This window comes from Furipterus horrens, unplaced genomic scaffold (genome assembly GCF_987537825.1).
Source record: "Furipterus horrens unplaced genomic scaffold, mFurHor1.1.pri manual_scaffold_3, whole genome shotgun sequence".
NCBI lineage: Eukaryota > Metazoa > Chordata > Mammalia > Chiroptera > Furipteridae > Furipterus > Furipterus horrens.
The window spans coordinates 15828673-15850475 of record NW_028327173.1 but is presented as its reverse complement, the minus strand read 5'-3'; the positions used below and the strand labels follow the sequence as shown (position 1 = coordinate 15850475).

At 38.4% G+C, this 21803-nt stretch overlaps 1 protein-coding gene across 1 annotated transcript; it reads right to left on the bottom strand.

The window, feature by feature from the left end:
- Window positions 1-446: 446 nt before the first annotated feature.
- TMEM50A (transmembrane protein 50A) lies at window positions 447-21541 on the bottom strand. The gene is made up of 7 exons (XM_090271497.1): window positions 21386-21541; window positions 18618-18723; window positions 14988-15100; window positions 12446-12513; window positions 10431-10523; window positions 6371-6431; window positions 447-727 (listed from the first exon to the last, which is right to left on the bottom strand). Exons 2-7 carry the CDS (start codon window positions 18708-18710, stop codon window positions 682-684), a joined length of 474 nt encoding a protein of 157 aa, XP_090127623.1. The 5' UTR covers window positions 18711-18723; window positions 21386-21541; the 3' UTR covers window positions 447-681.
- Window positions 21542-21803: the final 262 nt, after the last annotated feature.

The window sequence follows — 21803 nt, the reverse complement described above, 5'->3', positions numbered from 1 at the left end:
ACCCCCACCCCACCGGATCAATGGCACAGAAGGAACATTTTTGAGGAGCCTGGTGGCTGGATCAGAAGCTGTTCTCTCCCCCCTAGAAGACCCTTAATAGCTATTTACACTGAAATGTTTTCAGGACTTTCGGCACAACTATATAAACCAAACACAAAGTATAGTGAGAAAGATTTCTGACCTCTGACATCTATAATAGTGTAAACAAAAAACAAAACAAAAAAAAGAATCCTGACCACTGGATAGTTTTTAAAAACAAGAAAATGTTTATATTTCACTTAACATTTGACACAGAAGAGTCTACATTTAAATAAACACATATCTTCATAGCACTTTAATTGCATTTTGGACCTCAGGTATGACAAATACTCATATAACATATATCCACAATTCCTTTTGTAATTTATTTTTATTTTTACAAATTATACCATGATAAAACAATAAAAATTACTCATGTGAAATATTTTTCTTTAACATTTTATAAGTTAGTCAAATGCATACCACAATAGATTTTTGTTGAGTTTAAATAGGGATCTCTCATGATTTTAGTATCACACAAATTTAAGCTGAGACTACACTCAGAAAGAAGTTTAGAAAACGGCATTACAAAATGCTGGGAGTGAGTAGTAAAAAAACAAACAAACATGCTGGCTGCTGCACAGGAGTATAAATCAGATGTTTTCACTGCCATAAGTCTTCTGTGCGGCCGAACTTAAAAACCAGTCCTCTGTGAATAAAACAAGAAACATCACATGACTAGCTAAGTCTGGAAAAAGAAAAGACATGTGAGATTGAGAAGTGTGGGAAACTAGCAACAGAGAATAATCGATGAGTTGTATGAAAAAAAACCACAGGTTATATTAGAACAGAAACTGATCACTCTGAGGCAGTAAATTCTTCCAGTGCCCAGCTGTGCTATTTATTGTGGGGGACCGCTCCTTGTGGTTTCAGGAATTGTAGCCCAAACCGTGAGCCAGCCCCGCCCCCGCGCCCCGGGAAGGTCTTTACATCTCAACAGGAAACTGGAGAGGCTAAGAGGCAGACAGGACCCAAGGCCACTCAGAGGGTTCCCATGGGAATTGAATTTAAAGAATGCTTATTATGCTTTGAAGCTTGCTCTGCTTTTCTTATCTCTCAGTTACTATAAACAATCTGTAGCTAGAAATGTATGAAGCCTTGCACCTGATGTCAGCATGGCCTCAGGCTGTTTTAACAGACCCTGACAGACTGGTCACTGTGTTCTCTATATTGATATCTGTGATCAGTAACTGTCAACTGTAACCCAAACGTCTAAAAGCTTATTGATGATTTGTAAGTCTTGACCTTGTATCTCCCGAATCCCCTCAGTAAAAGGCACAGGAGATGGAAGTTCTGCGCTCTTCTCCGCTAGAGAGATTAGCCACCTCCCATCCCTTCAGACAAAATACAGTGTCCTGGATAAATTCGTTTCTCCGCCATGGTCCTGAAACCTCTGCGGGACAGGGAGTTTCCAACCGAGTCAGGGCGTTGGCGGCAGGACAGCCTCAATTTATCACCAGCTTCCCCACATCCTTAATTGTGAGTATTGGGGACATATGTCACTCTTAAAAAGTTAATCAATGCTTAGTATGTAACCATTATGTGTCTGATTTTTAACAAATCTTTTTTTGAGTATCAAGGTGCTAGGTCCTAGGTGCTAGAACTATAAAGATAAAAATAAGGTAATAGTCCTTGCCCTCAAGTGGCTCACATTTTTGATGACACAATGTGGTAAGTGTTGCGGGGGGAAAGAGGTATATATACCAACAAGTGTGAAGGGAGCAAAGAAACAGAATATATTCTGTCTGAATGTGTTAGAAAAGGATTTACAGAGATGGTAATAAACTCTAAAGGCTAAGCAGAAGTTCGAATGGGAAGTTGGTAGGTATAGGAACAAAGGGGAAGATGAAGAAAGATGTTTCAAGAAGTGGAAATAGTGTATCAAAAGGCCAAGAGGAATAAAAGACCATGGGGGCTCAGGAAAAGCCCAGATCGAGGCGTCAGGAATATGCCCTCACAGAGCGTACAGTCTAGGGTCTAGGTGGCGAAGCATCTACAGTTGAATTGAAGCCTTCAGTTTATGAGGGGCAAGAGGGCAATTATATACACAAGAAGATATTCATGTATATCTGAGGTGTAGTAGGAAGCCAGTATGGCTAGACTATAGTTTAAGAGACAACTAGGATATGGCATGAGATGGCCAGGACTTGATAAGCCAATTGGCAGGGCCTTAGGGGCCTTAAATAAGCCAAGGCGGCAGGTGCCAGCCTGTCCATTCTACCAAAGGGGGCAAATGGTAATCAGGCCCAGGCAATGAATGAAACGGGGCTACGCAGAGATACACTCCCTATTTAAAAGGAGCAACTGTTCAGCTCCAGTTGATTGTTGTTATGTGGGGCCCAGGGTTGTGAGACCTTCCAGTTTTTTAAGCAAAGCCAAAAATTCAGATTTTTATGTAAAAATCTCTTGATTTTCAAATGTCAACTCAATAAAACAAAAAGTACTGTGTAAGCTAAATAAAACAGCACCGTGGGCAGAACTAGCTGGGTGGCCGCTAGTGTTGATCTCTTCTGCAGACAGCTCTGAGTTCTAAACAATTTTAAGATGGAAAATGACAGGATGAGAGCTATGTTTTAGAAGAAAAATTAACAACAACAAAACCAGATCCAGGGAAATAAAACTGCTCAGGAAGGCATGACGACAACTGAAATAAACAATGGAAATGGACGAAAAAAGAGCAGGTATAAGACAATCCAGAGGCAGATTCAATAGGGCTTAGATGTGGTTGGAAATAAGTGTGACTGAGGAAGTGAAGACAGGAGAGGTTTCCTTGACATGTGCTGGTTTTCATTTTGTCGTCTCATCTGTTCTCCTACTACTGGTGTGTACTCAGGGTTAAGTCCCCAAGCATAATCATCGATTTAAAACAGGTTTCACTGGCCATCATAAAGGTAAAACACTGCTTGCTTTTGATGAAAAAAATGCAACCAGGAAGTCAGCTACAGTCTCTCTTGGAAGTATATGAATTTCTATTTATAAAGGACTCAAACCTCCAAAAGGCGATATGCTCTCTGCTCTACCAGTTAACATCAGACCTGCTGCTGCGAAACAACATCAAACAAACAAAACAATCTGAGTTAGTTACAGGGGCCTCTGCGCTCCAGTGTAAGGAGCCACGGTAACTTCAGGACCCTGGTCAACACATGGAAATGGTAAACTGCAGTTTGGTGGGCAAGCGCCAGTCCCTCCTACACGGTCAGATGGTGTCCACTAGTTGAATTTAATTTTGATTTGCTTGTAGTATTTTCACAAAACTGGGTTAGTTTTTAGATCTAATAAGTACAATAGTAACAAATGAGAAATTAACCAAACTTGATGCATATAAAAGAAGTTTATTATAACTAATTTGAAATATCAATGACTAGTTTCCAAGGTTTTGTGAAATGTGATAATTATTGAATGAACCTATGTGTTTCTTTCTTCATTGGAAGAGATAAAAAATTTCCCACAAATCTTACTCCTCAATCCTCTGTTGCTTCCTGCTGTGACAGAGTAACTTCTCTGCCAAAAGCAGCATCTCAAAGTGGAACTTACTTTAGCCTTTATCTTTGCCAAAGAAAATAATGATTAAAATAAAGAAGGCTGCTGTCTGTCCCTCCCTGGCTGGTTCTCAGTAAATCCCCTCTGCACCACTCCATCCTGAAGCCTTTCTTACTCCTGCCTTTGCCCGTTACACTACCTTCCTCTGCCTGAAGTTGCAGGGCCCTGAGTTACCCTAACGACCTCTAACCCTGTGGAGATACTGGTATAGTGAGCTCAGGAGGCCTGGTCCATCTTTAAAGATGCTTAAACCTGGTCCTGGCAGGGCAGCTCAGCTGGTATCAACCTGATATGCCAAGGTTGCAGGTTTGATCCCCAGTCAGGGTATATACAAGAAGCAACCAATGAATGCATAAATAAGTGGAACAACAAACCAATGTTTCTCTCTCTCTCTCTCTCTCTCTCAAGTCAACTTTAAAATGCTCAAACCTCAGCATTGCAGCTTGAATGGAAAAGAAATCCTAAATATCAACACTATCTCTCTCATAAACACAAGCTACATCGCCTACAAAATAACAAACTCACACAAACTTTATTTCATAAGTTAAGAGGTGAGGTTCACCCATACTGTATTTTTCAAGTACAGCATTACATTATTATTTTATTTTTAAAGGAAAGTAACAAAACTAATACTAAACAACTGGTTGAAGACCCAGAAAAGGGAGAAAATATCAAGTGAACTCATCCCAAATTTCAAATTTCAACATCACAGCAGCTAGAGTCTGGACCCTTGAGGCAGACAGCACAATTTTAGCCATATGACCTCAAACAAGCTACCTAACTTCTCGGTGACTGCTTTCTCATATATAAAACGGGGACAATAACAGAGCCACCTTCAGAGTTGTTATAGGGATTAACTTCCATGTAAAGCACTTAGAATGGTGCCTAGCACGTAATAATTGCTCAATAAACTGGTCACTATTTTCTGCATAAAATCAATGGCTTAAGTGTTTGTTTTGAATTCTTTTGAGGTTTCCCACTAGTTTTAGGATACAAGGCCTGACCCAAGAGGCGGGGTATCTTGCCACATGTAAGCTCACATTTTTCTTATTCCCAAACTGATTTTATAAAATTGCAAAATGCCTGGTGGCAAAATGGAGTAAGTGTGAATACCAACAGCTGACTATTACTGAAGAGCAACTATTAACATTTCATGAGTGGTTCACGTAGACATGGGGCCTCTATTTCCTTTCTGGGGATGACAAGGGAGAGGGAAAGAAAAGTCCTAAAACAGACTGTCCTAGAATATACAGCAATTTTGAAAACTTTTTTTTGGATTAGAGACTTCTTTGAAAATCTCTTCCCAGGAACACCAATGTCTTGCATATGGAAATGCCTGGTGGATCCCCATCATCAGAAACCTAGCCATGGAATGGAGGTTAACTCCTGATGCAAAGCAAAAGGTTGCCAGTTTGATGCTGGGTTAGGGCACAGGCCTGGGTTGTGGGTTCTGACTGCACACTCTCCCTCCCGTCCCTACTCTCTAAAAATAAATAAAATCTTAAAACAAAACACAACAAACAAACAACTCTAGATGCAGAGGGCAGAAATTTGGTTTGTTTGTTTTTTTTGTCTTTTTGGGGTGAGGGCGTGGAAGGCCAAGGATAGCAGAGAAGGTAGGCCCTAAGTGTCCAGGAAAGAATAACACCAGATAAGATTATTAATAAAAGTATTAAGGTTTTTAGGGGTTTTATTAATCTTCTAATTTGTCATTTCATCAGAAGGATAAAAGAATGTTAGGGTTTTTCTGTTATATCTCCAACATCATGCATAAATGCCAACGACACCAAGGATAAAAAGAACTATAAAATGCACCCAGAAATAAAATTTTCAGGAAAAATGGTGCTAAGTCAGCTTTCATTAAAAGCAACTGCTAGAAATACAGATTTAAAATGAACACTGTCAGTGTTACATAACTCAATCTACAAAAGCCAGTTCTTCATTAAAGGGGAGGTGGCGGCAATTTTATTTTTGTAAAGAACCCCTGGTTCTCGCTTAAGATCTCTCTTTAATTTAATTTCCTACTTTTTTTCTTTTTATTTACTGATTTTAGAGAGAAGAGAGAGGGAGGGAGAAAGAAACATCGATTTGAATAAATGACCCGTGGACACAGACAACAGGGTGGGAAATGACTGTGGGAGTGGGGGGGGGGGCAGTGGAGAGCAATGGGGGAAAATCGGGACAACTATAATAGAACAACAATAAAAACGGAAATAAATAAAAAATTTTTAATACCAAAAAAAAAAAGAACAAAAGAAACATAAATTTGTATTCTTGTAGGTGCCCAGACCTGAGATCGAATCAACAACCCTGGCATATCATGACGACATTCTAACCAACTGAACTACCTGGCCAGGTGGTGATGGGAATTTTAAAAATCAATGTACATTTCCAAGGTTGGCAGCAAACTAACTCATGTATTAAAAATATCTTTCTCATTCTTGATATTTTATGACAATAACATAGGGGAGGGGCACTGGACAGGGGTAAATAAAGCAACTAAAAATATAAATGACATTAAAGAAACAGTGGATTAAGTGCTGGCCTGCAAACCGAAAGGACGCAGGTCTGATTCTCAGTCAGGGCATACGCCTAGGTTGAGGGCCAGGCCTCCAGTTGGGCGTGTGCAAAGAGTGGCCAATGTTTTACTCTCTCTTTCTCCCTCCCTTCTCTCTCTAAAAATAAATAAAATCTTAAAAAATAATAATTTTTAAAAAAGGAAGATAGGATGAAAAATGCAAAACAAACTTACCCAAAAAAGATGAAGGCATTTTGGAAAAATACAGCAATTCCAGGATATACTACGGCTTTTTCTGTTAAGGAAAAAAAAAAAAATTAAGAGGTTTATCATCGCAAAACATTTAGTTTCTGATAATCTGTTGAACATTAGTTTTCCTAATATAATCAATTTTACTGGTAACTATGGTTGGTTTGAGTATTAAATGACATAATACATATGACAGCGTCTAGTACTGGTTTAGTAATTGATAGAACCTTCATTCACTTAACAAATATTTACTGAGTGCATACTATGTTCAGCACTGTTTAATGTGCTGAGAATACAGTCGAAAATAAAACAGGCAAATTTCTTTGCCTTCATGGATGCAGATAATATAGAGAATAAATAAGGAGAAAAAAAATATAGGAGGTGCGGCAAATGATGGCATTTCATATAGGTGGCCAGTAAGACTTCATGAGAAGGTGACATTGACATAAGGACAGGAAGGAAGTGTGGGCAGGGGCCACACAGAAGCAGCAAAACAGCAGCTGCAAAAGCCCTGGGGTGGCAGCACAGTGGTGCATTAGGGGTGGTCATGTGAACAAAGAGAAAGCAAGAGACAGATGAGAGAAATATGAGGGGTGCACTGGGTGGTGAGATCCTGCAGAGCTGGAGAGCTGGGCAGTCACGGCACAGGCTTTGACTATTTTTTTGTTTTTTTAAAAGGAGGCAAGAACATACAATGGGGGAAAGAGACAGCCTATTCAATAGATGGAAAATTGGACAGACATATGCAAAAAAAGGAACTAGACCACCTCCTACACCACACACAAGAATAAACTCAAAATGGATTAAAGAATTAAATGTAAGACTTGAAACCATGAAAATCCGAGAACAAAATATAGACAGTAAAATCTCATTTTTAAAAATAATTTATTTATTTGTCTATTTATTTTATGTTTAGAAAGAGGGGAAAGGAGAAAGAAAGGGAGAGAAACATCACTGTGTGGTTGCCTCTCACTTGTGTCCCCAACTGGGGACCTGACATGCAACCTAGTCATGTGCCCTGACTGGGAATCGAACCAGCAACACTTGGCTCGCAGGCCAACGCTCAATCCACTGAGCCACAGCAGCCAGGGCTAGACATTTCTTGTAGCAATATTTTTTCTGATATATCTACTCAGGCAAGGGAATCAAAAGAAAAAATAAACAAATGGGACTGCATCAAACTAAAAAGTTTTTGCACAGCAAAGGAAATAATCAACAAAATGAAAAGACAAGCCACTGAATGAAAAAAAACATATTCGGCAATGATACATCTGATAAGGGGTTAATAAAATTTATAAAGAACTTTTACAACTTAACAAAAAAATAACAAACAATCCAATTAAAAAACGAGTAGAGAACTTTAATAGACACTTCTCCCAAGAGAACATACATCTGGCCAATAGACACATGAAAAGATGCTCAATGTTACTAATCATTACAGAGATGCAAATTAAAACCACAGCGAGATATCACCTCACGCCTATCAAAATGGTATTATCAATAAATCAATAAACAGGTGTTGGTGAGTGTCACGCTGCCTTTGCTCTGAGAAATTACCCAGAGAACAGTCTAAGGTTTATTGAGGGAAGAGGAAACTCCTGGTCCAACTCGAGCACACGCAGGAGCAAGGGAAGGGAGAAAGGAGAACTCCCGGTCCACCTCAAGGGCCCATAGGAGTGCCCTCGAAGGGCTTTGACTTTTACTGAGTGGGTGAGAGGCCGCTGGAGGGGAAAAAGTGACATGAGCTGACATATTTTCATAGGATCCCTCTGGCTGTGGTGCTGAGAGTGGACCAAAGGGCCAAAGGGAGAAACACAAACCTGTAAGCAGGCTGCTTTGGGGAAGCAGGCAGGGGACTGCAATGTACTGAACCAGGGTGGGAGCAATGGAGGCAGTAAAAGGGGTCAAGTTCGAGATACAGTTTAACAGCAGAGTCTGCAGGATTTGCTGCAGGATTGGGTGTGGAGCGTGAGAGAAAGAGGGATCATCTTTGACAGGCCGTCGCCACCCGGGTTTTGGCCTATACTCCTTGAGGGACAAAGTAGCTGAGACAGGCAAGACTGCCAGAGGAACATTTTGTTCTGATTTTATCCTCAAGTTAAAATTCTCATAAATTTGCACTATTGGCTGTCAATAATTACTTGCTAACTGACAAACCAAGGCATGATGAATAGATGAACTGTCAACTTTTCCTCACAATATTTTTTAATTATTCTGATTTCACCAGAACAGGTCATTTGTATGGGCCTTCATGACAAGACCACATTAAATATTCTACCTTAAATAACTACTATCACTACAATGGCTCATAGAGACCCTATAGAAAGGCAACTTTATAAAATTATAGATCTGTTACTAATGATTCTCAAACTATCACCTGGCTCCAAAAGCTTTTGAAAAAAATCTTAAAATTCTATGAGATAAACACTTTCCTATAAAAGGGAACTCTGTATTAGTAGCTGTATCTGGGAAAGAACGATCAGTACAGTAGTCCCTCTATATCACGGTTCACTTATCGTGGCCTCATTGTATCGCAGGATTTTTAAAAAATATTATATTTAATTATTTATCGCGGATTTTTTGCTATATCGCAGGATTTTGAGGTACTGTATATGTATGTTGTTAAAGTTACGTAGGTTTGAGTGTAGAATGTGTTTAAGAACATAAGTAGTGTTTATAAAAGTGTGGGAAAGGTTAATAAGGGAGTGGGAAAGGTTAATAAGGGACTGGGAACGGTTTATAAGTGTGTGGGAAGGGTTTATAAAGCCCTATAATACATATAAATACTAAAATAAATGTAAGGTTCCTACTTCGCAGATTTTCACGTATTGCGGGGTGGGGGGACGGTGTCTAGAACGTAATAGCCGCGATAAGTGAGGGAACACTGTAATTGTCTATTCTTCTTTGAGCTCTTATACAGTCTCACTTTTCTACAATGAACAAGGATTATTCAATTCAAATGAAAAACAGAGTAATTTCTTTGTTTTTAAGATATGATGGTAACAAAAATTTTGTAGCAACAAGAGAATTACTTTATTATGCTAAATGCAAAAGCAGAGCTCAAAACTTTATTTATACTATAACTATATAAAAAACAGAAGAGACCAAAGAAAATATAACAAAATACTTAAGAGCAGTAAGATTATTATAGTTTCTTTTTCGGTTCTTTCTTTTCTACATTTTTGGTAACATAGCTTTAATAATAAATATATATGGGGAGCATCTGAGATCTTGCTTCCTGGCATGTCTTCAATTGGCTCAAATAAACTCATAAAAATTCTCAAAAAAGTATAAACAAATAAAAATATAAATATTTTAAAATGCCCATCATTTCTATCTATAAGACTTAAATGACTTCAATAAAAATTGGGGACAATCATGATTTTAATTCAAGAACCACATTTTATTCAAAGAAGTGAAGGGTTAAATATGAGCTAGATTAGATCTTTGTTGGTCCAATATTTTGTTTTACTCTGATAAGCAGAGTCAATTTTACTTGGAACGGTAAGTGGTTTTCATATTTTTCTGGTGTCCCTCAGGTGAAATTTCAGCCAAGAATCTAAGAGCAGGCCTCTTCCTGAGCTTGCCTTAACTTGGCCTCATATAGCAGATGTACATTAAATGTTAATTTATTTTTCTTTCTAAAAGGAGACGATATCATTATCAGGAAGGCTTATTAGCTCAATAATTTCAATTCCAGGATGTTAAGAGCTTTGCATGGATATTACTCAACAAGTCAAAACCTGCCAAAGAGCTGAAGAACATATACATTATGCTTTTGAGGTTCTTTGAAGCCAAAGAAGAGCAAGGTTTACAGCTGTGTCCCACTCCTTCCAGGCTCTAACTCAGAAGAAAAAATATAGAAGGGATAGTAAAAACATACCAAACAAAATAAAATACTGAGGGAAAAGGGAATTCCTAGGCATAAATACATTGCTAGTAGCTGGCATATCTATATGAAAAAAGCTTTATTCTAAAATAACCAAGTTTAATGCTCAATTTCAGTATTCCACTTAAGTAAAATATAAGCTGTGCTCTCTCTTACCTTTAGCAACATAACCACCGAAGAGAATCCACATAGATGCAATCAGAGAGCCGAAGGCCAGCATGAAGCCAATGAACAGCCAAATGCGAGCACCTTAAAAGAAATAACATTTTACCAGAATTGCTTCTCATATGGCAGCAGTCAGTTCAATTAACTTTTCAAAAAGAAAACAAAATCCCAAACAGAAAAAATGTATAGTTGCCATTTAAGTCTAAAGCAAGACCAGGAGATGTGTTGAGTATCTTTCAACAGTGAAGACAAGACATTGGTCTTTTTCTTGTTTGCTGGTCTGTGTATTTTAGAGTGCCTATATTTACTTTCCCTAAATATGTACACCAAGCAAAACTGTCCTCAATCATCCAATAAAAGTCTTACAAAGTATGTTTCACCATATTTAGAGGCTCATTCTCCATTATTTTTAGAAATTGTGCTGCAAAACTTAAAGTCCTCCAACAAAACCTTCAAACAAAAACATAGATATACTTAACAAAAAACTCATATTCAGCAATATGGGAATCTAAAACACTACCATATTTCATTTTCAGGGAAGTCAGACAGCAAAATAAATTCAAATTTATTGTGGCTGGCACTTAGGAAAGCTGCACTAAAATTTTGATTTAAGGAAGACTTAAATCACATTTTATGGTATTTATGAAAATATGCTATAAAATAAATGGTATCATTAGACTGCCTAAAATGTATTCTGAGATGAGTTTATTTAATTAGCACAAATAAATTTTAATAAAACCACTGGCATTCAGTAAAGCACAGCAAATAGAATGCTATATATAAATTTCAGATTTTATATCCAAAACATAAAAGTTATGAAATAAATTCAAGGAACTAGTATAAATGACCCGTGGACATGGACAATGGGGTGGGGATTGACTGTGGGAGCTGGGGGGGCAGCAGTGGAGAGCAATGGGGGGGCGATTGGGACTGTAATAGAACAACAATAAAAAGTAAATTAAAAAAAAAAAAAAGCTGTTACTCATAGATGTGATATAACAGGCTCTGAACCCCCAAAGCTAAGCTAGCTAACAAATTTTATTTAGAGATGTGATGGCCATATTCCAGTCCTGGCTCTAGCTACGACAGTCTTATTTTCAACACTAACTGCTAACATTCACCTGTTCCCTTCTAGAGTTTACAAGGTTATGGTAGGTCAGTGTTTCTGTATCTCTTCTACTTTAAATTCATGTACAAAGAGTGAACCAAGGAGAGTCTGAAAACATCGACCAGAGCTAATAGTTTCTCCTGTTTCATTAAAAAAAAAAAACAACAACCTTCCAATTGGCCTATATCCAAGTTTTTTTGTATAAATGTAATATTTTCAGTTTATCATTTAAATCACTTAATAAATATTTTTCCCCTAAAATCTTTGAGGAACCTGGACTCTAGGAAACTGTACCAGTGTCCTGTGCTGCCTGCCCTGGGTGCAAGACAACGGAATCCAGGCGACATGAGTGCCTCAGTTGAGAAGAAAGGCCCGGATGAATCCAAGCACTAAAATTTTACTATTACATTCAGTTTTACAAGATAAAAAAGTTCTGGAGGTTAGTTGCACAGCAATGTAAATGTATTTAACACTTCTAAACTGTACCGTTAGAAATGGTTAAGATGGCAAATTTTAAGACATTAAAACCTATGATTCTAAACTATTTCAAAATGCTAATTCAATCAAATAAGGTTGACAAAAAGGAAGGAAAATATATGGTATAACTAAAAGTACTATAAGTTCTGTTTTGCATATATATTCATTATATACTGTTCTTTGCTGTATAATTTATATCTACATATGTTGCACAGGATTATATATTCAAAACTGTGTATTCTATACTTTAAAGCCAACTTTGACCAAATGCAACTTTTACCTTATGCCTTGGAACCTCTAACCTCTGCTCTAGATACTCCTTCCAGCCAATCCCTGATCTGAAGGAGTTAGACAAGTGTCCTTTCCATGTATAATTCTCGTTTTAAGGATGCACGGTAAGATATTGTTGGCCCCTATTTACCTGTTTGACCCAGGCAACCTTCACTGTAACTGTCACCTCGGACTTGTCCATTCGATACTGCATTAATCCTGTATAAATAAAACCAAGAAATCAGGTCTCTGACTCTTAAGAGGAGACTATCCATGACATCAAATTACCAGATACAAGAAACTCGTGTTTCTCAAATTTAAGGTTAGGCCTCCAAAGTCTTGAAAAATGGTTTCACATGACCTTAAGCAAGTCCCTCCCACCAGACACCCTCTAAAGAAGTGCTTATAGTCCCAAACCAGCAGAATCAGGATCACCTGGAAACTCATTAGAAAAAAATTTCCAGGCCCCACCTAAACTTTCTGAAAGAGAAACTCTGGGTATGGGGTTCAGCAATCTGAGTTTTAACAAGTCCTTTAGATGACGCTGATGCTTTTTTAAATGTGAGAGTAAAATTCTCAAAATAGTCAATTATACCTCAATTTAAAAAATAATCAAAATTATATCTTGCACCTGGCTGCTGTGGCTCAGTGGATTTAGCATTGGCCTGAGAACCAAGTGTAGCTGGTTTGATTCCCAGCCAGGGCACATGCCTGGGTTGCACATCAGGTCCCCAGCTGGGAGCACATGAGAGACAACCACACAGTGATGTTTCTCTCCCTCTCTTTCTCCTTTCCCCCTTCTCTATCTATCTATCTATCTATCTATCTATAAATAAATAAATAAATAAATAAATAGTTAAAAGAAAAGAAAACCACTGTTCAAAAAGAAAACATCTTGCTAAGTTTGTAACAATCTTTAGCTTGGTCTTATCTAGCTTTCCATTTGTACATATCAGACATACTCAACATAAAGATATTCAAGTGGTAAAATCGTGTTTTTTCAATTCCTGATAGATGTTCCAAACATTAAACGTCTTTCACTAGTCAGTGAAAGAGTAGCACTCTAAATTCAGATAGCCTTGCCTTCTTTAGAGAAGTAGACTTCAAAAAAATTGTTAAGTCATGGGAAAATGTTTACAATATATCAAGATAAACAGTTAAACATTATATATATTTTATCCACACCACTAGAATGTAAACTTTGCAAGGGCAGGGGCCCTGTTTATCTTGTTTCCCACACATAGTAGGTGTTCAATAAATGTGTTAAATGTCTGAACTCTAACTTTTTTCACAATAATATAAAGTCTTACTTTATTCATTCAAATCTAAATTTTAGAATGATCAAAATACCTGTAATTATTTTCAGTGACCTTTGTATTAACGAAATTAACTATATAAAATATAGTTTAAAACAAGCTTCATATTTGTAAAATGCAGATGTTCCTGGGTTAATGGTGTTTAGTTCTTGCTTCTTCTTGCTGAGCCATTTGAATAAACTTTATAACTTTCTATCAGACAGCGAAGACCCTGCCCTGTCAGTCTTAACTATTAAGCACATTCTCAATCTCTACTTGTTCTCTACTATTACTAGTTTCATATATAATCTCAAACTTACAGAAAAGTTGTAAGTACAGTTCAAATAAATTATTTCCCTGAAACATTTGAAAGTTGTCAACATGATGCCCCACAACCCCAGAAACTGTACTTCCTACAAACAAGACATATAATTACATGTATTTCCCACAAACAAGACATTTCTACAGAACCACAATACAACCATCAAAATCAGGAAATGAACAATGGTTCATTATTATTGCCATTATTTAATCTTCAGAACTCATTCAAGTTCCTCAGTTGTCCCAATAATGCTCTTAATAGCAAAAGGACCCTGTCCAGAATCATGAGGTATATTTTGTTCTAATGTCTAATGTCTCAGCCTCCTCAGTCTGGAACAGTTCTTCAGTCTTCTTTGGCTTTTATCAGCATGAGTCCTTACACCAGTCCCACTGGTCTCCATGCCACAGAGCCCTTGCACTTGCTGTTCTGTCTGGAATGATGCTCTTCTATTCCCCACAACGAGCTCCTTCATTTCTTCAAGTCTTTTCTCAAAAATCACCTTTTTGAGTGAGGCCTTCTTTGACTTAATTAAAATATCTACCCCTGCTGTTGACATCTCCTATCACACTTCTCTGCTTCTCCTCCCTAGGGCTTATCATTATCTAACACTCTATGTATTTAACTTATTTCTCTTTCGTTACTATCTGCCTCACTCATTAGAGTATAAATTCCAGAAAGGCATGGATTTCCCCATCTTAGTCACTGCTTCCTGTTTCTACAGCAGAGTCTGGGAATATAAGAGCTTAACAAATATTTGTTGAATGAACAAATAAACAAATCCTTAGACAAAGTACATGGTTTTTGACCTAAAAGTAATGTTATAAACACTGGTAGTATAGAAATAGAATAGCTGGGAGAAGCTGAGAGACAGAAGTGGAGAAGGAGAGGTAAAAGGAAGGAAAGAAAAGAGGGCTGTTACTTTTCTTTGTAAGTCCTTCTCTACTATTTGACTTCTAAACTATGCCCAATATGTTAATTTAATAACATTTCAAAAGTTTAAATCTACTCAACTACATGTAAAACATTTTTATTTTGTGACAAGCTATGTAATAAGTGTCACTAACAACGGCACTTACATTAGGAAGGCAATGGTTGCTATGACACCGCAGGCATGGTATGAATGGTTGAACTCTTCCATTGTGGGATAGATGACGGCTGCATCTATGATAATCCACCAGCCTGTGAAAAACTGTAACAAACAAAACAGGTGACACCAAGGAGAAATCTCATATATTACTGGCTAAAAAGAAAGCAAGGTATCAAAGTGAAGAGATCCCTTCTAATGAAATGCCCAAATTTTCTTGAATGTTCTAGCAATTTCTTACATGTAATTGGTACATGGCTTAATATATAATTAAATATTAGATACCCTTAAGTCTGACAGCAATGAATATTTATTAACATTAACTTATTTTCTAAGTCTACTTTAGTCATTGTTTTATTTTTCCATAATAGTGTCCGTAATCTAATTTTGTGAACTAGAAATAAGTTACAATTACCTCATGGCAGGAAAAAGAAAAAAAAGTGATTGAAACTCCACTGACAAAAAGAGGGGCCTACTGATTATAAGCCTCCAAAAAGATATATTTATTGGAAATAAAAACAAATTCAAAATAATATGGAGAATAATGATTTTGGATAGAATTTTAGCTAACCTCTTGATGTTCCGCATAAGTAATGAGCAAAGTTCTGCTTTTCTATTGATTAATTATAGTGCAGTCTACAGATGGTTTCAGGTGTGATGCTAAATTCAATTTAACACCAAATTATAATTTATCTTAATTCAATCTGGTTCTGGATATTATCAAGGGCAAATATATAGTGAAAAACATTAAAACTGCACAAATGTTTTTTATCATCTCAACAGAAACTTATAAAATATGAACCAAATACTGACAAGTGGCTTAGAAGATTCTGAAAATAATCCCTTTTCCTACCTCCACTTCCAATCCTGACCCAGTTAGCTCTGGAAATGCCATCTTCTGACAAGTATTTTAATATAACTATTTTAAACTTATCAAATTATTTTTATCAAGTCACAGATAGATCCATATTATATTAATGACATTTTTACTGGTAAACACAAGTACTCTTTCACATTTTTACCCTCAGCTCAATATATGCAAGATATTTATTTTCTTCATAAATGAAAGTTCAAAGTTGTTGTTTGTTTTGTTTTGGTTTTTTTTTATGTTTATTAGAGCAGAATTCTACGGTAGTTTGACCTTACTTTGGAAAAACATAAAGATTATTTTTTTTCATAGATTATAAGTATCAGACACTAGGCAAAAAAGAGATATTTAAACTTAGATTTTGTTTACTTAAAATTCACTCTGAAGCATATTACAACATAGTATCGTAAAATACAAATATGAGATGCCTTAAGGGATCTGCAATGTAAATAACAATTTTATACTGTAAGTCACTTCTAAGCGGTATTTTTAAATGAATTTTCTAGGTTTTTAAAAAATAAAAAAAATGAGATTGAGAAGCAAGTTAACTGTGGATTATGTAGAAAAGCAATCTCTTCATTAGTCTGACCTGTTTCTAAAACACTTCCTGGTAACTTAACTTACTTATTAAGAGTAGGCATAATCCACTTCCAGCCAAGATGGAGGCCTAGACTGACACGCTCCGTCTCCTTCCACAACTAAGAATGAATACAACTACAGCAAAACCAGAAATAACCAGAAGTTCCAGAAAATAAATGGAAGTCCAACAAATGAAGTTATAAAGAAGTGGTGCTCGTCCGGATGGGTAGGAGGGGCGAAGCTGGGGCAGAGCGGTCAAGCTGTGTTGGCAGCGACAGCTGCTGCGATGGTGGCAGGATGGGGGTAAAGCACAGACACCTGTATTTAAAAAGAGGTGAGAAACACCTGGGGAGCACCCTCCACTGCAGGCCAGACTTGTCAGCTCGCGATTCCAATGCTGGGGAAGGCAGACTCCCATTGCCTCGGACTGTGAGGGCTGGTGGGGGTGGGGACAGAGGAAGAAGCTCCCGGTCTCTCAGCAGAGAGTAAACGGCAAGAATCCATCTTCGACCCCCGCCTCAACACAAAACACTACAGCGTGGTGGTCAGAAGAGTAGCCTGGTAGTGACACACGGGGCTCCGCCCCCTCTAGCGTAGGAGGTGTGACTGCCCCACCCAGGAAGCAAAGGTAAACACAAAACTGTCAGGATGGCAGAGAGCATGATAGAGAGCCCAGTAACGCAGCTGACTAGCCAGCAAAATATCTGATCTAATGGATCAGCGGATAGGAAATCTTTCTGAAGCACAGTTCAGAGCTTTGGTTATAAGAATGCTTACAGACCTGACAGCAGATCTTAAACAAGACGGGGAAAGAATGAAGGCTAGTCCTGCTGAAATGAGTTAAAACACATATGAAACAAGTGGTGAGGGAAAGAAAACCAGGTCTCACATCAACAAATCAGAACATAAGGAAGGAACAGTCAACCAGTGCAAAAAGAGGAAATGAAAAGTGAGGAAAATGAGAAGAAGCTCAGAAACCTCTGGGACAGCTATGAGCAGGCCACCATCCAAATCATAGGGCTGCCAGAAGGTGAAGAAGAAGAACTAGAAATTGAAAAATTATGTGAAAAAATAATGAAGCAGAACTTCCTTAACTTGGGGAAGGAAATAGACTTACGGGTCCAGGAAGCACAGAGAGTTCCAGAAAAACTGGACCCAGGGAGAACCACACCAAGACACATTATAATCAAAATGTCAAAAATTAAGGATAAAGAGAGAATCTTAAAAGCAGCAAGAGAGCAGAAGAGAATTATGTACAAAAGAGTCCCAATGAGACTACCGCTGAGTTCTCAAAAGGAACTGCAGGCAAGAAGGGACTGGCAAAAAATATTCAAAGTAATGAAAAGCAAAAACCTACAACCACAATTACTCTATCCAGCGAAGCTGTCATTCAGGATAGAAGGGCAGAGAAAGTGCTTCCAGGACAAAGTAAAACTGAAGGAGTTCATCAGATCCAAACCAGTGTTATAGGAAATGTTAAAGGTACTTGTTTAGGGGAAAGAGGATCAAAACTATGAACATTAAAATGAAAACTGTATCACAACAACCACCAACAGAAGCCAGGGAACTGAAACAAAGGCAAACTAAGTAGGCAACGAGAGTGGGAAAAGAATTATAGGTATGGGGAACGTTATGGGGGGAGGTCAACAGGGAGGGGGAAGAGGGGAAAGGGAGGGAGATGATACAGGAATTAAGAAGCATAGTAGGAGGGAGTGGAGTAGATAGGAAGATGTTGAGAAGAACTATATGCACAACCAATGGGCATGGACTAAGGGGGGGGACAACTGGAGGGAGAAGGGTCACTGGGTGGAGGGGAACAAAGGGAAAAGAAATTGGGACAACTGTAACAGCATAATCAATAAAACATTTTTTAAAAAAGGAGGCATAATCCATATAATGAATAAATGTATAAAATATACTGTCTCTTATTATATCACGCAGTTAAAAGAAAAGCAATCGATCTACTAATCAAATTTCAAACCTTAATTTCAACTAAGAGTTGGAATGAAATGAGTAACTCAACCCTCTCATAAACAAAATAGCAACATTTATTAAAATAAATTCAGTGTTCAAAGATAAAATAAATAGTACAGATTTTAAAACATCATACAGAACTTAAAACATAAAAACAAACACACCAAAATAACAAAGTCCCAAATTATCAATGGCACTTACTAGAACACCAGCAGCAATGGAAGCAATAGTATTCCGTTTTTCCCCCCAATCAATGCATTCTGAGCATCTCAAACCTTCTAGAAATCCAGACATTTTCTTCAGGTCACTTAAGAAAAACAAACAAACAAAAGCAATTTAGAAAGTACTTCTATTTACTTGCTTCAAACCTGACATATTCTTAGAAAATAATAAACAGTTCAGGAATAATTTAATAAAAGTGAAGTTACAAATACAGTTGACCCTTGAACACATGGGGGTTTAGGGGCACCAAACCCCACAGAGTGGAAAATCCAAGGATAACATTTTTTTTTTAATTTTTAAATTATTTGTTTCTTTATTTTATTTTTAGAGAGGGAGAAAGGAGAAAGAGAGGGAGAGAAACATCACTGTGTGGCTGCCTCTTACTCGCACCCCCAACTGGGGACCTGATGTGCAACCTAGTAATGTGCCCTGACGGGGACTTGAACCAGCGACACTTGGCTCGCAGGCTGACGCTCAATCCACTGAGCGACAGCAGCCAGGGCTCAAGGATAACTTTTTAACTCTCTAAAAACTTAACTACAATCCCTAGGTATCAGTGGGGAATTGGTTCCAGGATCTCCGCAGATACCAAAACCCCAAGATGCTCAAGATCCTCATATAAAAGTGTGGAACAATGCATACAGTTGGTCCTGCATCTGTGGATTCCTGGGATGGGAAACTCTGGGATGCAGAGGACAGTATATTTATTGAAAAAAATCCACCCATAAGTGGACCTTAACAATTCAAACCATGTTATACAAAGGTCAACTGTACTTTAGTTTGGCTACATATACTTCTTCAGAATATTTGATTTAGCTTTTGATAAATTTCCACATTATAACTCTGGAAAATAAAAATTGGATTCATTCAGTATTTTCCCTTTCTATTTCCATTTAGCATTTTTCTTAATTTAAAAGATGGTTTTGGCTTGCATTTATAAAATAAGTAAGTTCTGGGGATGTAATGTACAGTATCATGACTATAGTGAATGTTGTATTATTTGAAAGTTGCAAACAAATGAGCAAAATAGAACCAGAGGCATGGAAACAAGGAACAGACTGACAGTGACCAGAGGGGAGGGGGGAGGAGGAGAAGAAAGAAGGGGAAGGAGCTAGTCAAGGAACTAGTATAAAGACCCCTGGACATGGATAATAGGGTGGGGATTGACTGTGAGAGAGGGGGGAGATGGGTGGGACAGGGGAGAACAACAGGGGTGGGGGATGGGACAACTGTAATAGAACAATTTTTTTTAAAAAAGAAGGTTGCTAAGAGGGTAGATCTTGAAATTCCTCATCACAAGAAAAAAATTTTGTAACTATTTGTAGTGACAGATGTCAACAAGACACTGTGGCGATCATTCTGCAATATAATAAGTATATCCAACCATTATGTTGTACATCATAAACATAATATTATATGTCAATTATATCTCAATAAAAGAAATGGTTTTGGTATATTTAAATAATATGAACAAAAATGGATACCCAAATATTTAAAATTTTTTATGATTATTAATCTAATTCTAAACCAAGTTATCACATGATTTTGATATTTACAGTCCAGGAGCACTAACATTGTGAAGACAAATGATAAACTTTGGCTCTGAATTAAAGCATTCAGTCAGGTGAAAAATACTTGTCTTAGGAATAGAGAACGTATTTCTTCACACTCAGATTAAGAAATAAATACTGCACTGCAGGTCTTCTACCCACATCACTTCATTATTTTTTCCTTCTCCAAGCCTGACTTTTGGAGTAATTTCTACAAAAAGAACACCCATTTCCTTTTATCACTATCTCTGATTCTAACAGATGCTTTTCAGCCAAAAGAGAGTACAAAATTGAAATTAATATTCAGACCAAAAAATCCACTGTTAAATTACCACAGTTGACCTAAAATGTCTTAACAATTACATAAAACATTCCTCCAAGCTGAGCTGTACAGACCTGGCTTGAGACACAGACGGAGTATCTGTTTCAGAGTATGAAAAAGCCAGAATCACGTGAAACTTGCTAATAATCAAGAAACACCCAAACTCCTGTGGTGAATTTGAACCCGTCCATTAAAGCTACTCTGTAGCCAGCAATCATGACCGTCTAAAAACATGATATCCTAAACGGGCAATGCAACCAATTGTAATTTCCCTATTTAACATTAAATATTAAAACCTGTTATACATCCAGTGCTAATCTGCCTTTAGGACAAGTTTAATTTTGCTACTTCACTCGTCTTATTCTTCCCTGGGAGGAACAGCACCCCAGTTTGTGTTACTTTCGGTTCTTCCCAATGACCCCGCCTCGAATCCATTTTCCTTTGCCTGTTACTGGCACACGCAAGCCCAAACTCCGCCCTACAGACCCTGGGGATTGTAGGTGTGGAGAGTGGAATGGGAGGTGGAAGATCTGGAAGCTAGTTCTAGCTTGCAGTGTCAAACAGCCAGGTCTCGGTTTCTCCAGCTCTAAAGTAGGGGAGGCAATGTAATTTTCAGGGATCCTGTGAGTCCCGGGGAAGGGCGCGGTCCGGCAGCCTGGCGGAGTCCGGATGCGGTCGTCCTCTCTCGTCGCCCGCCGGACCACGTCAGGAGAAAGTAGCCAGGAAGGGTCCAACAAGGCACAGCCCAATATGCATCTTCCCAGAGGTGGAGGCAATGACCCAGTCAGCATCAGCTGGGCACTGAGTCCCGGGTCCGCGCACTATCTGGGCTGCGAGGTTTCCTCCCTTTCCCCCCGCTCCCGCCTGGCACTTACGTCCAGCCCCGGCCGTGCAGTCGGTCCGGAGCCCGGTATCGCGTCGCAATGGGCCGCTTCGCTCTCCCAGTTTTACCCAAAAAGCAAAACCACCACAGGTACAGGCCGCCGGATACCCGGATGGAGCAGCACCGCCCCCGGAGCTTGGTCGCGCATGCGGAGACTGGGACTGAGGGAGGGGCGTGAGGATGGGAGGAGACAGGGCGGAGGTAGGGCCAGAGAGAGCCACGCCCATGACGCCCACTACCCTGCGCATGCTCTGGAGCCAGCAGAGGGGAGTTTTACACGGCGCTGAATGCGCTTCTAGACGTCGGGAATAGTACTATGGTTCCACCTTAAGACGGTGGTGTGGGAAGTAGCTCTTTGTCCTAAGGTTTCGAAAGGGAGGCATCTGTTGGGCTTTTGTGTCTGTCTTGAG

What these genes read in the sequence shown, in the direction of transcription:
- TMEM50A (XM_090271497.1), bottom strand. Translation starts at nt 18,710, where the DNA reads ATGTCTGGATTTCTAGAAGGTTTGAGATGCTCAGAATGCATTGATTGG. An exon ending in CCATTGCTGCTGGTGTTCTA is followed by an intron (nt 15,101 to 18,617) that starts GTAAGTGCCATT and finishes TGTTTGTTACAG; the next exon opens with TTTTTCACAGGCTGGTGGAT. An exon ending in CGGTGGTTATGTTGCTAAAG is followed by an intron (nt 6,432 to 10,430) that starts GTAAGAGAGAGC and finishes TTTCCTTAACAG; the next exon opens with AAAAAGCCGTAGTATATCCT.